We start from the raw sequence: 15,513 nt of genomic DNA, 5'->3' as shown, positions 1-15,513 counted from the left end.
TGATGTAATAATCCATTATAAAGATGAAATAATTTATAAGAAAAATCATACATATTTGTAAGTATTTTTTTCTCACTTCTTTTTGGCCATAGCTCAAAATCTTTTGGCTGATGATGATAAAACATGGTGTCCTCTAATTATAAAAAAAAAAAATTAGAGTAACCGAAATACATTTTAACATTTCTTTTGTGATTTTATGCATTATATTTTATGTTTTCTTTACCCCCCTTAACCCATTCCAAATAAAACAGATGACGGGGGGTTTCCGTATTATCCGTTACCTGCAGCGACCTAATTTCAAGATGGCCTGCTTCAACACACGAGCTGCCATGTTGCTCATTTCAAATCTCACAGAACATTAAAGACCTCGTTAATTACAATCAGACTACCTGCCACCAAAAAAGAAAAAGAAAAAAAGAAAGAACAGAAAAAGAAGGCCTATGCACATTTTCATTTATCAGCAAAGCTTCTACGGTTACACAATGAGAACGTAAACAGCTTAATACAAAGAATTGCTGTACAAATCAATGGATTTACAGTGTTAAGGCAAACAAGGGCCATTAGGGACTTGGGCTTGGTTGAACGTCATTCCTGAGAAACGCCACTCTCTGAGACATCGAGTAGGATTGCCTATTGTTGAGAACGTCAATATATGATCGAAGCCTAAATCTATCGGAATTTGTTAGTGAGAAAGGAGGATTAAGAATGAGGGAAGGTGCTTCAACCAGTAGAAATGATAGTAGACGAACAGCTTTGGAATACAAATTTATAGCACTTTCCATGTCACCCATCAACTCATCAACCTGCGTATAATTGGACAACCAAGATTTCAGAAAAACACACATGATTTGTACAAAAAATGTTTTGTCAAATTAATTACTTTCACACTTTGAAACATACTATAAACACCTATATGCCCCACAATATCACCAAAACCCAGTACCTACCACTCTTGTTAGTTTTATCAATCAAATCTACTTGAAGAAAGCTATATGAAAATGGTTGTTACTATTTCAGAAAGTACCATATGTATCCCTCAACCAATATGGATCTACAGAAAATTTTGGGACCAACCTCAAAGCCATGTACTGAAATAGTAGCAACCATTTTCATACAGGTTTTTAATAAGTTCCAGATTATCATAAGGTGCCTACATTTCTGGAAAGATACATATGCCACAAGTCATATGGGCATCTGGCCTTCTTTCACATTTAGTTTCATACAAGAAAAATTAAAAAAAAAAGTTGATTGACAAAATTTTTAGCGCCATATGGTGCGCTCTCGTTAATGTTGCATGAATTTCGGGTATATGTAGGTATTCTTGGAGATATTGAGGGCATAAAATATATTAATTACTAATTCCAGGGGTCTGTAGGTATCCATGGAATACTATGTAACTAATTCTTTCACTATTCAGTAATTCTAAAAAGCAAACTCAGCAGATGACAACAGAGCTATGGTACAAATACTCACTGCTCCATGTCTACCCAATGCCAGTGCTGATTGAAATATTGTTTCCATCGCATCTGGCATCTCTGTATTTCCTGAAATGAAATAGAATTACTTAGAAATAGAGAAAATCCAAATATTCTTTAACGTATGTACATCACAGTAAAATCAAAACATTATGCTTCTGTTGTTTCTCTAATTTGTATAGGTGAGGCATACCATCAGATGGACCAAGATCTCTGGCAAGATCTTCTGCATGGCCAACTTCGAGAAGAAATTCTCTTTCAATCTGACTGCCAACAGCAGCAGACCCATGAGGATCCATGCTAGTATGAGATCCTTGGCAATCAACATCCTGCTTTCTGTTGGAGATTGTTCTGCTTCCTCTGTTCATCATCAGCTCTTGAGTTGGACTTCCTTCAATAGCAGAAGCAGCTTGTGCATGGCATATATGCAGTGCCTGCTTCGAAATTGCTAGAATAACCAGTTGAATGGAGAAAGCTTCCAACCGCTTACCTGATTCGATCTTTAGATTAATCAAGAACATGAACCAATCAAATTAGTGCATATCAATTTCTCATCCATTACAGCATTTAGGTTTAACTCTAAGATAAGATTCAAAGCATATTTTACCTTTTCATTGACCAGCTCACTAATGGCATGCGCACACTGCTGTAATGATCTAATCCTAGTCATGCAGTGAGTTGATGACTGCTCCAAAGCATCTCCCATATCTGTCGATCCTTGTGAAGCTCCTGAAGGTATAGAACTGTTACTTCCAAGACTCCCAAATCCCGAAGGATTACGTGCTATTGCACCAGTTATTGGCATTGGTGCACTTAAACCTATGTGATTGTTTACAGATGTTATAGGCGAATTTTCCAATTTGGAGGGTGAGTAACGTGGCTGCTTTGCAACCATTGATGAAGATGAGACTTCTACAGGCGGACTCGACACAAGAACGTAATCCTGATCAAGTAACTCCAATGAATCTACAACTGTGGAATCCATTCAAATAAAAATGTAAACAAGTCAACAAAAGATACTAATGACTTAAGTAGCACAACACTGGTAACTAAACAGGAAAAACTCGAACCTTTGGAAGATCCCTTCATCTGTCTTTTGTCCACAGCAGCTGAAGGATGCTTAACAAATCCATCCCCAAATCTACGGCCATCAAGTTTAGAAAAAGTCTTGTCCACTTTGTGAGTGATGCTATTTTTAGGAGCAATATCAAAGTTACTGGAAGTACTGATATTCTTTCTTTCAACTTCTGTAATCTGAGAAAATCCGTAAGTAGGAGCTGCTGAAGTTGTTTTTGGAGGAAATGATGGGCCACTGTCAGTTACATTAGAATCATCATCCAGAAGGAAAGGCAAAAAATCATCTTGAGAACTCTCATCTGTCTGCCTTCCAGAATTGGTCTTGACTAATGAAGAAATGTTCCTAGTTTGAGTTGCATTTCTCGTAATCCTGTATGTCAAAAGGATTCCACCAGCTTAATAGAAAGAACTGGATGTCAGCAGTACAATACAGATGAATGGCCAATTCTTACGTCAGTGAATCATCCTCAGGTGTTTGACACAGAAATCGATGGTTAAAGAATTCTTCAAATGTCAGCCTTTCCACTACCAAAATTAATAATGTAAATCAGTTCAGAGCATCATATCCAATAAAAATAATCAGGTATGATCTATGAAGCATAATATACATGAAGAAACCAATCACAATATCCCTCAACGAGCATGCACTAGAGATAGATTTCACCTGGGTTACGACGCAACAGCTTCTGACATAAATCAAGGCAGTCCGAACTCAAGTCCTTTTTATCCGCAGGGAAGTGCAGCTCATTGGATTTCATAATGTTTTGCAGCAACTGGAATTAAAAAAAACAAGAAATTGGCAAATAGTATTAAAAATGGTCTCACATGATTTGAAAGGCTAATCACCGACCACAAACCTGGATTTGGTTATTTCCAGTAAAAGGTGTCTTCCCAGTCACTAGCTGAAATAGAATAGTACCCACACTCCATAGATCTGCCTGCATGTCATCTGATGACCGTGAATAGAAACCAGGAAAAAAAGAGAAGATAAGAAAGCAAAGAATAAGACAAGATAGAATATCACCTTAGCATCATACTTCTGCAGTTGCATTATCTCAGGAGCCATGTAGAGAGGTGAACCACAAAGGGTTTCAGCTAGGCCTCGAGGTTGCAGGGACCTGTTAGACAAGCCTCAATTTGTTTGCATAATGATGTGGCACACATAGTTGGAAAATATGCAAGGAATGTTTTGAAACAAGATGTTTTCATATAATTTCTAGTAAGGATATTAGACACAAGGGGTGCCAAAGTGATCATAACCAAAGTCTTCCCCACAATATCAAGGTCAGGTAAATGAACCCTAGCCCTTCACTGATCTAACATATGTCAGAGCAAACTGAAGGTTAACCTTACCCCAGTGACAACCTTTTTGATATCAGAGCAATGAAGGAGTTCTTGTCTTAAGTCCGCCATTTCTTTAGTGGCGGTAGTAGAAATCACCAAAGCCTAATCAAAGCCTTCCATACTGTACCCACTTTTCTAATAGAAGTCTTATAAAAACAAGTTGGAGCTCTCGGAGTAGATAAAGCTAACCTCATTGGTTGGCATAAGTCTCCTGATCAATTGATTGTCAAGTTGATCTCATTTGTTCTCATTTTGTACTTTGATACTAGACTATTTATCTAAGCCTACACTTTATTCTTCTCCTAGGACCTTCTCTTTAATGGGATCTCATTTCTCATTTTTCCTACACTTTATTTTATAAAGCTAACAGTTGTAATTGAGTAAGTTGTGCACAATGGGGACTTGATTCACACTGAAAGTCCACATCAATTTCCACTTCATGTGATAACCACAAAATTGCATTAGCCAATGGAGTAATGCTTTTTTAAGTATTCAAATTAATGTAATATTCAAATACTTTACCAACAGCAAATTTCATTGTAAGGACATAAATATCCTGGAAGTCATTGAAGATCAACGTAGATCTTCAGACATTTTGATGGCTTCATCACCATCAAGAACTCATATGAGGTCACTCATTCTTTTGTTGATAAGGAGTTCTGAATAATCCGGTGTCTTACCCAGCAACCTCCTGTGTCCTAGTTTATTCCCATCTTTAGCCACCTTTAACAATATTAATTTTGTTCATGGTATAAAAGAATAAATCGAAACAGATTCCAACCAAAAGACTGCATGAAATAATAACTCACCTCGCAAAGCCAAAGTCAGCTATTTTCATCACAGAGTAATTATCATTTGTGAGGAGGAGGAGGTTCTGTTCCACCAAAAGACAATTTCAAATTATATACTACAAAATTGTTTGCACATAAACTTTAGGAGTGAAACATTGAACCTTTTATAATAACTAATGCCCATGAAAAACTCCAATCAAATACACTAACCAAAAAAAAAAAGGTTCAAAATTGAATTCCTAGAAGAAGGACAAAAGGACAACAATATGAAAATATAAGATTCTCACATGGCAGAAAAAACAAGCACTAACGACAGAGGACGCATTAGTACACTTGCAAAGAAGATAATAATAGAACATATTGAAAGAGATGCATCTGCCATATACTCAGTTGATGTCAGCATGAAATGTAACTTAACAAATTCAAATTTGATGTATGGAGTCAATTTTAAAACATATATCCCACACTTGTTTGTGCATAAACTCTAGGAGTGAAACAATGAACCTTTTATAATAATTAATGCTCATGAAAAACTCCAATCAAGTATACAAGACTGAAAATAAAGCTCAGAAATTGAATTTCTAGAAGAAGGACAGCACTATGAAACTATAAGATTCTCACATGGCAGAGAAAACAAGCACTAAAGACAGGATGCATTAGTACATGTACAAAGAACATAAAAATAGAACAAATTGAAAGAAACATGCATCTGCCATATGCTCTGTCAATATAAGTGTAAAATGTCATAAAAAAAATTAAATTCAATGTTTATTCTTTTTTCTCAGACAGATGATCAGAACTTTATTTGGGTTCGGAATCCTACAAAGAGATCCACTAGAGATCAGAAATTGATGAAGAAATAACAAGATGTTTCTTTTGTTCCTTCCAGGTGATCACTGATTAGAAAATGAAGAAATGGTTGATATATTCAAGATAATTACATATTTAAAAAATATTATTCCAATCCATCCTATTTGGGATGTAATATGATTCCAAGGGATGAACTGGATATGGGCAGTTCTAATAAGATTTCATTTTCGAGCAAAAATATTTTTTGACTTATTTCATCTATCCCCATAGGGGGGTACATGTTACACCACGATTTTAAATCAGAAGAGACGTTTCAAGAAATGACAAATCTATTCACTCTATCAATAACTGAGCCAGAACTAGTGTATCATCGAGGATTTGCTTTTTCTATTGTCTCCTACAGATTGGATAAAAAATAAATCCTGAATGAGGTTTTCAACTCCAAGGATGAGTCAGAAAAGTAATCTTTAGTGGTTTTACCTCCTATTTTTTATGAAGAGGATGATTTATCAAAGCATCAGAAAACAATCGGTCCAGATATCCTATGAGTATGACTTGGAAGATGATCCAAAACCAAAAATAGTGGTATTTGCAAGCAACAACATAATGGAGGTGGTCAATTAATATATATATTGATCCAAAATCTGATTCAAATCCAATATAGCACCTATAGGTACATAAGAAATGTATCAAATTGATTCTTTTTAATGAATCCATCAGATCACAATTTCGAATATGGAATTCAAAGGGATCAATAAAAAATGATCTTCTCAATCATCTAACTATAATAGAATATGCAATCAACCAACATTTATCAAACTGGAAAAAGAGTCAGAAGATTTGGCTTGATCCTCTGATATCTTGAACCGAGAGATACATGAATCAGGATCTTGATGCATACGGATACAAATGGTCCAATGGGAGCCAGAATTTCCAGGAATTTTGGAACATTCCTTTTCTAAACACCAAATTTAAATTCAATGTTTTGCATGCCAAAACATAAAAGTGATATAATAATAATGACGATACAATAATAGTGCAAGAAGAAAGGAGCATTAGCTGACCAACACTTAAAGAGCACATATAAAGTTCTGAACAGACATAGCCAATCATGCAGGTGACATCATTAGAAATCTGCTGTCGTTCCAGACATATATGGACTCCAGATTTTCCTCGTCATCTGAACTTCATTTAAACTCAAAATAAAAGCTTGGTAGACTTGCAAATAGACCACAATGATAAAGGTAGCCAACATATAGAACTCACAGGAAAAAAACTCCCAATATGGACTCTCGCAATCATGATGCTTTAAACTCGGAATATTTGTTAAGAAAGAAAACATAAAGCAGGAAAGTCATAGAAAACAAAATAAAACAAGCATGGTAGGTCTAGCAAAAAATACAATTTTTTTTTAAATGATAAGAAATACTAATGCTTAACACAACATAATATTCAAGATTACAGCTATGGGTTTGCCAAGATTTGTGTCATCCATGCAAGCTCCAGGATTTGAATATTCACACAATAACTTATGCAAAAGTAGAATGAATACCTGTGGCTTTAGATCCCGGTGTATAAGATTGTTTTCCCGGAGAATTAGTAACCCAGCAGCTGTGGAAGGAACAATTAAAATTAAATGCAAAAATTCACTAAAAGAGACTCAAAACACCAGGAAAAGAAAAAAATTTCACGTTTTGCCAATTCAGTAAATCATACCTAGTTGTTGCATATAGTACTTAGCAGTTGCCTCTGGAACGGAACCATGACGTTGAATATAGACAGAAAGATCACCACCTCTGCAGTACTCCAGTACAAGGTGTATCCTCCCAGTGGTCTAGAGATGCAGGTATTACAAGCAGTGAATCATCATTTGATTAGAATATAATATTGACCACCAACTAAGATTCTAATGGAGAAAGTATAACATGAAATGAAGTAATTCAAAACGCATACAATGGCCTGGAAATTCCCTTCTCTTCTTTCTTTCACAGACCAAATATAAAACACTGAAATTATTAAATCAATTTCATAAGGTTATGTTAGGAAGGGGAGCTAAAGTTTTATGAGGATTTAAGAGAATATTGAGTAGAAATGTCTCAGCGGATAGGCAATTGGCAATGGATACCATACCTGCAAATTGCACATCACTCTTCAAGAACCAGAAAAGTATATCAGGTCTTGAGATTCTCTCCTATTTAAGCACCAGGCATTGAGAGTTAAAAAAGGTTTGTTTTATTATACTGAGATGACAAGTCCCCCTTCCATCCATTTTTAGGATGCTAAAATCATGTAAAATAAAAGGACAGAAAAACCACTGGCTATCAATCATTTGGTTAAAGTCGTCTATATATGCCTTTCAAAAAGAAAAAAAAAAGTTCTCTACATGTCAGAACCATACTGTCCATGATAATTTCATAAAAGCAATTAAAGACTGAAGAATTTGAAGCAAATACTTGACCCCAACTAACTTGAGATATAGAAGAAGAATCCAAACTACAGTTATAGAGTATGAAAGTTTGTTCTAGACTTATTAAGCGTCTAGCAACATGAACAGATTTACAATACTTAATAAAGCTTTTTCAAAGGTAGTTGCAGCTTGAAAGGATAGTTGTCAATTGCATCAGTAAAAGCAGAATCTGGCTGCAACCACCAGAAGTGGAATCAACATAAGTTAACACTAGAAAGCCAATCTGAAAGCAGCACACACGCATTACAAAAAAAATATATATCATTCAATATTCAGGTCCATTCCCTTTTGTGAAGTCAAACTGAGCTTATAGCATCAATTCAAAGGCAATTAATTTCATAGACCTTCACAAATAGCAGACTGCACGACCTACCTAAAAATAGTTCAATTCTCTCAGACACGTAAGAAGATTTTCCCAGAACTAAAAATGGTAAATTTGCATAATAGGTCATGGGCAAAATCGAAGAAAATTGATTAGGCAAAAAAAAAAAAAGCCGCACAAAGCTCCAAGAGTAAGCACAAAACAACAGACTAACTAGGCTTCTATTACCAACGAACAAAACAGAACAACCAAATCTTCAGCAACGAAAACCAAAAAAAAAAACGATCAAAGCGAGCATTTCCAGCAACCACCAACCTCGATGATTTCGTGCAACCGAATAATATTCGGATGGTTAATCTTCTTCAGGATGACGATCTCCGAAACCAGACTATCCTGAAGCTTCTTATTCAATCTCTCCATAATGATCTCCTTTATTGCGACCTCCGTTCCATGGACCCGGTGCCGCCCGTGCCAAACGGTAGAGAAAGACCCCGATCCGATCTGACGCCCGACGATATAGTCACCGATAACCCTAGCTCTGCCCGTCGTCTGAGCCATTGAAACCCTAGAATCCATGAAGAGGAACGTCGCCTTAGAAATGGCGCGAAAGCCAGCTCGAGAGGCAGATTTCGTACGATGCGCCGCCGAAAAATCCTACAAAGGAGCTCAAAATTACCCGTTATCGTGCCCTGCTTGATGAAAGTGGCGGCCTTTTATTGCGCAGTGGTGGCTGGAGACAGCCGGGCTGTGTATCTGTCGGGACTTGGACAGAGCCGGAGAGAGAGAGAGAGAGAGAGGAAGAAGAGATGTGTGACGGGACATTCGGAATTTATGGGCCAACTTGAAGACAAAAGTGACCCCCCCACTCATCCTCAAAATCACTTCGCATGTCTTAAGACAGGATAGGGAAAGGAAAAAGGTCGAGAGAACCAATCCGCACACGTAAGCGTCTTCGAGTGAATTGAAATCAACCATAATATCCTCCCAAGCAATAACCGTCTTTTACTCAAATCTAAAATTATAACTGAGTTCGAGTTCAATAATTTTAATTAAATTTAAAAAAAATATATAAAATATATATTAAATAACTTGAATATAAAATTATATATAAAATTGGGTATATAAAATTAGGCATGACCTCTGTACATAAACCTTATATAAAATTGTCTATAAACAATGCAAAATATTATACATAAACCTTATTCAATAATCAAACGTAAAAATATAATTAAAATATCAATATTAATTTACAATCACCCAAATAAAAATTATACATCCATTATAAATTTATAAACTCTAGCTTTTTCTCTTCATGCTAGAAAACAATATAGAAAATCCCTGTTTAAATCAGCAAAATCTCCACCTATAAAAAAAAAAAAAGAATAAAACTTATTATTGTCTGATAAAAAATACTCTTCCACTACTAATTAATTAATTTAGTAAAAAATATTAAAATTACTAAGATGAGAAAAAGATGAAAAATCAAACAAAAATTTAATAAATGAAACTAAAAAACTTTACTCAAAATTATCATAATAAATAATTATTCAAAAGTAGTTCACCTCTTGATTTTTCTTGACACCGTGAAGAGTCCGACCCCAATCACCACTACAAATTAAAACTTGAATTGTATTTGGTGCCAATGAAGAGTGATATGGGTCTATTACTCCACCACCAACACTAAAGGTAGACTCTAAAGTTACAGTGGATATGGGAACTCTACAAGGGTATCTGCTTTCATCTTAGATAATACCCGAAATTTTAAATTATTCACTTTTCACTATTTTAAAACATCAAAATCATATTGTGATGTTTCCTCACAAATATACACATCTTCTTCAAGATAATTTTCCAATTCTAACCTTGGTGAATTCACTACTTCCACTTGTTTCATATAAGTCATTAACTTTGACTAACCTGAATTTGATGAAGAACTTGACATACGACTTGTGGAAACACTCGTAAAGCTAATACTTGAAGTAATCCTTTCATTATTAATCTCTACATTATATATGGATACATATTCATCATAAATCTCACATAAAGTCCGTCAAACTAAGTTTATATTCATTGTAGCTTCCTTCTCATAATATATCTATGGAAAACATATTTCAATCAATCTTAATTTGACCATTGGATCCAAAACTGAAGCAATAGTCATCATCAAATTTCATTCACCCTAGTACTTCTCAAATTTCCTTTTCATTCTACTAACCATTGTCCTAATGAAAATATTTTCTTTTGTAGAGTAAAAATTCAAAACCTATTTTACCCTATATACCTCACTAAGGTACAAATTAGAACTAAAGTAGTTACTCCTAAAAATTATATTGGTGACTACATTAAAAACTTCTAGAATCCCATACACCATGTCTATCTTTTTTCATTCATCAAGACTTGGCAAACAATTATAAGTTGGTTCTCTATCTTGAAATCTAAGAAATGCATATTTGAATTTTAATGGATGAAGACAACATGTTATAAGTGGAGTTCCAATGAGTTGGACAATCAATAACCAACCTTTTTGCACCTAATTGTAGTTGCTGCACAATTTTAGAAAAAATGTACAGTTTAGCCTCCGACAGATTTATGAATTTGATACTCTCACGCACATTCTCAATGATATCCTTGATCTAAACAAGACCATCTTAGACTAATAAGTTCAGAATATGATCACAACAACGCACATGAAATAACTTCCCACCACAAACCAATTTCTTATTTCTTTAAAAATCATTTTTCAAAACAATCATCATTATATGCAACATTATCAAATGAGATACTAAATACTTTATTTTTGATTTCTCAATCTTTCAAACACTTTTAAATAGCATATACTATGTCAACACCACGGTGACAAGGGGGAAGATGCACAAAAATCAAGACTCATTTTTGTAGCTTCCAAATACTATCAATAAAATGCCCAGTAAACCATGTATTCAATCTTTTGATTCTGGAACTTCCAAAGACCTGTGGTAAGACTAATCTTGTTAATCTCTTATAAACTTTTCAATTTCTTTTTCTCTACCTTATACATCTCCATACACTCCTTCTTAATGGTCTTGCGGGATTTTTTTTCATAATTCACATTTGCCATCTTCATTAAATTAAATCCCTCATCTTCTATTATCATGAATGGATGTTCATGCATAAGAATTCATTGAACAATGAGTACTCTTATTCTAGTTTGATCAAATTTGCTTCCAAAATCCATAAAAGAAAGGCCAGATGGACTCTGATTAATATTAGACCCCACTGGTTGAAAGTTTATGGTTTTTTATTTTCTCATTGCTACTTTTCTACTAGGACAATGTTTCAAATATTGACTTATGTGTGGTTACTCAACTACTAATAATACTCAAATTGGTTTTACAATGAATATATTGAGCATTTTTGTACTATCAATAAGTGAGACTCTTTGAATTCCAACCACACATGAGACATTTTTTGTATTTTTGAACAATGGATAGAGTCACCTTCTTCCTCATTTAGGGTATCTTTATGTAGGCTCACTTATGTTACATTAGTAGTTCTAGGGGGATTTGACTCTGGTGGAGTTGAGTCATTATTTATGGCAACACTAGATCTAGTGTTAACTACTGATGTCAATTGAGCAAGAGGTGTTGACATTCTTACTTCTACAAAAAATATTATAAATTAAAAACATAAAGAAAAAAATCCAAACAACAAAGATAAATCCAAAAAAAAGAAAGATTAACAAATAAATGTAGGCACATAGATGGGAGAGGAGACAGAAACAATTTCTAATTTCTATCATGTAAGTTATATAGAGAGAGTGAGGCATTGGTTCATTAGTCAAGTGTTCATTTTTCTCCATGCAAATTATAAAGAACTTATCCACCAATTGGTTATTTTTTTTTCTCCGTGCAAATTATTAAGAACTTATCCACCAATAGTTTAGTGTCACATACTATGATGAGTGGTTCCATGCAAACTGGTTCAATTGGATTAAACCCCAAATTGAACTGGACACAAACAAAAAAATTGATCAATGAACAAGACTAAAAACTGCTAGTTATTCTTCTTAGTTTAAATTCCAAAGTGCACACTATCCTAAAACTTGATTCTTGATCACTAAAATGAGGATTCTTTTAAAAAATTAGTCAATACCTTTAAGCAAGTGGTAATTCAACTTCAAAGCTTCAACCAATAAATTCAAGCAAACAGAAACTTTCGCTTTTTGCCACCTCTGCCCCGATATTTCCAAGGCTAAAACATCACCACCAAAACAAAAAATCCGTCACGTTTCTTGGATATTCAGAAGCCAGTCAGTAAACAATGATACCATTGAAAAAATTTTACTTTCTGCAACAACATCAGGTCCATGAAAGAACAAAAATCGAATTTTCAAAAATGGGGTCGAAAGAACTTTATTTTGGAGCGAAATGCAAATGCCTGAAAGAAATTAAAAATCGTGGTTGGGAAGGTCATAGTAGTAAAAACCATTGGAACTTTTATTTTATACATCAGAAGAATCTGTTTTGTTATTAATTAAACTCGAAGGAGGGAAAAGAATGACTGAAAGAAAAGAAATCAATTAGTTATTCATCAAAGTTTTATTTGATTCAATGACCAGAGGTAGTCAAGGATATATAGCTCGGACATAAATATATAGATCTATCTATCTATCTATTGTCAGAGTGGTTCCTTCCACTCTTGTATGCGGTATTTTTCCGCACCTAAAAGATCGGTCTGTTGGGTGTATTGACTAACCGCTGTCATGGTATCAGAGCTAGGCATGCCATGTTCCGCATTCGAATCCCGTGAGAGCTGGTCAAGAATGGGCGGGGTGGGTGTCAGAGTGGTTCCGTCCACTCTTGTAGGCGGTAGCTTTCCTCACCTAACAGATCGATCTGTTGGGTTGTATTCGCTAGCCGTTGTCATCTATCTATCTATATATATATATATCAAAGTACTTAAACTGCCATTAACTCTGAAGTATGGCTTAATTACTTAAAACTGCTATTAACTCCGAAGGATGGCTTAAAGATGACAGCGGGAAAGCTACCGCCTACAAGAGTGGACAGAACCACTCTGACACCACCCCGCCCATTCTTGACCTCCTCTCACGGGATTCGAATGCGAGACGTGGCATACCTTGCTCTGATACCATGACAGTGGCTAGCCAATAGACCCAAAAGACCGATTTGTTAGGTGCGGAAAGCTATCACCTACAAGAGTAGACGAAACCACTCTAACACCCACCCCGCCCATTCTTGACCGCATCTCACAGGATTCAAACATGGGGCGAGGCATGCCCATCTCTGATACCATGGCAGCAACTAGCCAATACAACCGAAAAAACCGATCTGTTAGGTGCGGAAAACTTCCACCTACAAGAGTGGACAGAACCACTCTAACACCCACCCACCCCCACCATTCTTGACTGCCTCTCATAGGATTCGACTGTGGGACGTGGCGTGCCCAACTCTGATACCATGACAGCGGTTAGCCAATACACCCAAAAGACCGATCTGTTAGGTGCGAAAAGCTACCGTCTACAAGAGTGGACAGAACCACTCTGACGAAAGACTAGCAAATAAAGAATGTGTTTGTCCATAACAGTTTTAATGGAGGTCAAAGAAAAAGAATGGGAATACAGTATACTCAGAACCAACACAAAACATAACAATTAACATGAATACCAACAGATAAAAGTGCAAAATATAATTGGGTTACCTTTGTTCAACTGTTCCATCGACGAAAACAAAAATAACATGAATACCAGTAGATAAAGAATGTAAAAAATCGATTAGCTTACCTAATACCTCTGTTTTGTCACTTTAATCTGCGATGCTCAGTTACAAAAACCGATTGAGCGATGAAGATAAAAAAGGAAGAAGATCAAAGAGGAACATTGAAGAAAAAGAAGATGAAATCAAATAAAAAACAAAAACTTCCCTAAAGAGGGAGATTGCAGTCCGATTCTTTTTGGGAAAGGTCGGCGAATCACGAACATATGAACTTCACAACCAATTTTCTTTTGATCTTCTCAAGCCCCAAATCCCCATTTTCTGATTCCCCTAACTCGTTGTTGCCCGCTATCAAATCTTGATTTTCATCCGAAGCATCGTTAAGTGATGAGCCGACTCACGAGAATTTGAACCGAACCATGGTTTGTTTGAGCTTGGCTCGTTAACTTAAATGAGCCCGATTTTTATCTCAAATTCAATTCGAGATCGAGATAAAGCGAACCAAATTGAGCCGAGCTTGAGCTACTCATGAACCGGCTCTGTTCGATCCTACCTCTACTCCCAAGTCCAACAAATGTAATTCAACATAATTTAAGTATTTCAAAATAATTTTAGAAAAATTAGTAACGCTAAATCACGATCACTAATAGTATAAGATGATTCAAGTTTACATATGTGTTGGACATAGAGAGAAAAGAAATGAAGCAAAAATAAAAAAACAAAAACAAAAACAAAAAACAATTTTTTTTTTTTATATTTTCTAGTTTGAATGCCCATGGAAATTGAGAAAGAAGATGGAAGAGAAATATAGTTTTTCTTATTTGGATGTATACGGATTTTTTTTAAAAAAAAATAAAAATTGGTAATATTTAAAAATTTTGATAATTAAAAATTTCTCTCTTATTTCATTTTATTTTCTCTTCTCTTCAAATTCCATGTTTTTTTTTGTTGAGAGAGCCCATTAGCTTAAAGAGAAAATAATTCCTCTCATATTTTTTTCTTCATAAATTTGTATTGCCAAACATAGGAAAATGAATTTCTCTTCCTTTTTCTTTTATGCACTTTCTAAACATGCCCTAAAGGGAAAAATTTTAGAATAATCCACTCTTCTATTTTTTATTTTTAAGTGATTTTTTCTCAAGTTTGCCTATGAAACTTACTTTTGCAATTTCTTTGGTAGAAAATATGATTTTGAAAACTAAAAATGTAACCTATATTACACCTTTGAAACAAAAATATTTTTCTCCCAATTCAAATTACTCTTTGTTCATTGAATTAAGTTAGAATATTAATCAAAATCAAAATATAAATAAAGTGTATATTATTGAAAAATCTCATGAGAAGAATATAAAATTGTGAAAAATACCATAAAATACGTTTAACTATAAGAGATTTTGAAAAATGAGTTTTTTTTTTCTCTTTTCTCTTCCCTTCTCTTTCGAGTAGTTGCTCTTCGTAGGAGTGGTTGTCTTGAATTTTTGAGACATTTTGGCATCTTGAAAATATAAGAAAG

At 34.8% G+C, this 15,513-nt stretch overlaps 1 protein-coding gene across 1 annotated transcript; it reads right to left on the bottom strand.

Moving 5' to 3' along the window:
• Positions 1–426: 426 nt before the first annotated feature.
• LOC137942130 (serine/threonine-protein kinase ATG1c-like) lies at positions 427–9,057 on the bottom strand. The gene is made up of 13 exons (XM_068787821.1): positions 8,602–9,057; positions 7,214–7,331; positions 7,050–7,108; positions 4,706–4,770; positions 3,577–3,670; positions 3,410–3,490; positions 3,217–3,325; positions 3,005–3,077; positions 2,546–2,922; positions 2,083–2,447; positions 1,669–1,975; positions 1,474–1,544; positions 427–803 (listed from the first exon to the last, which is right to left on the bottom strand). Exons 1-13 carry the CDS (start codon positions 8,860–8,862, stop codon positions 561–563), a joined length of 2,223 nt encoding a protein of 740 aa, XP_068643922.1. The 5' UTR covers positions 8,863–9,057; the 3' UTR covers positions 427–560.
• Between the last annotated feature and the right edge of the window lie 6,456 nt (positions 9,058–15,513).

This window comes from Aristolochia californica, unplaced genomic scaffold, assembly GCF_029961685.1.
Source record: "Aristolochia californica isolate CCGP_79_NKW_82.1479 unplaced genomic scaffold, dmAriCali1.0.hap1 SCAF_10, whole genome shotgun sequence".
Taxonomy (NCBI): Eukaryota; Viridiplantae; Streptophyta; class Magnoliopsida; order Piperales; family Aristolochiaceae; genus Aristolochia; species Aristolochia californica.
This window is presented reverse-complemented; position numbering and strand designations above follow the sequence as displayed.

Coding starts and splice junctions, on each gene's coding strand:
- LOC137942130 (XM_068787821.1), bottom strand. CDS start 8,862: ATGGATTCTAGGGTTTCAATGGCTCAGACGACGGGCAGAGCTAGGGTT. Junction 3,326..3,409: donor CTGGAAATAACCAAATCCAG/GTTTGTGGTCGG, acceptor TTTTAATTCCAG/TTGCTGCAAAACATTATGAA. Junction 2,448..2,545: donor GATGAAGGGATCTTCCAAAG/GTTCGAGTTTTT, acceptor TGGATTCCACAG/TTGTAGATTCATTGGAGTTA.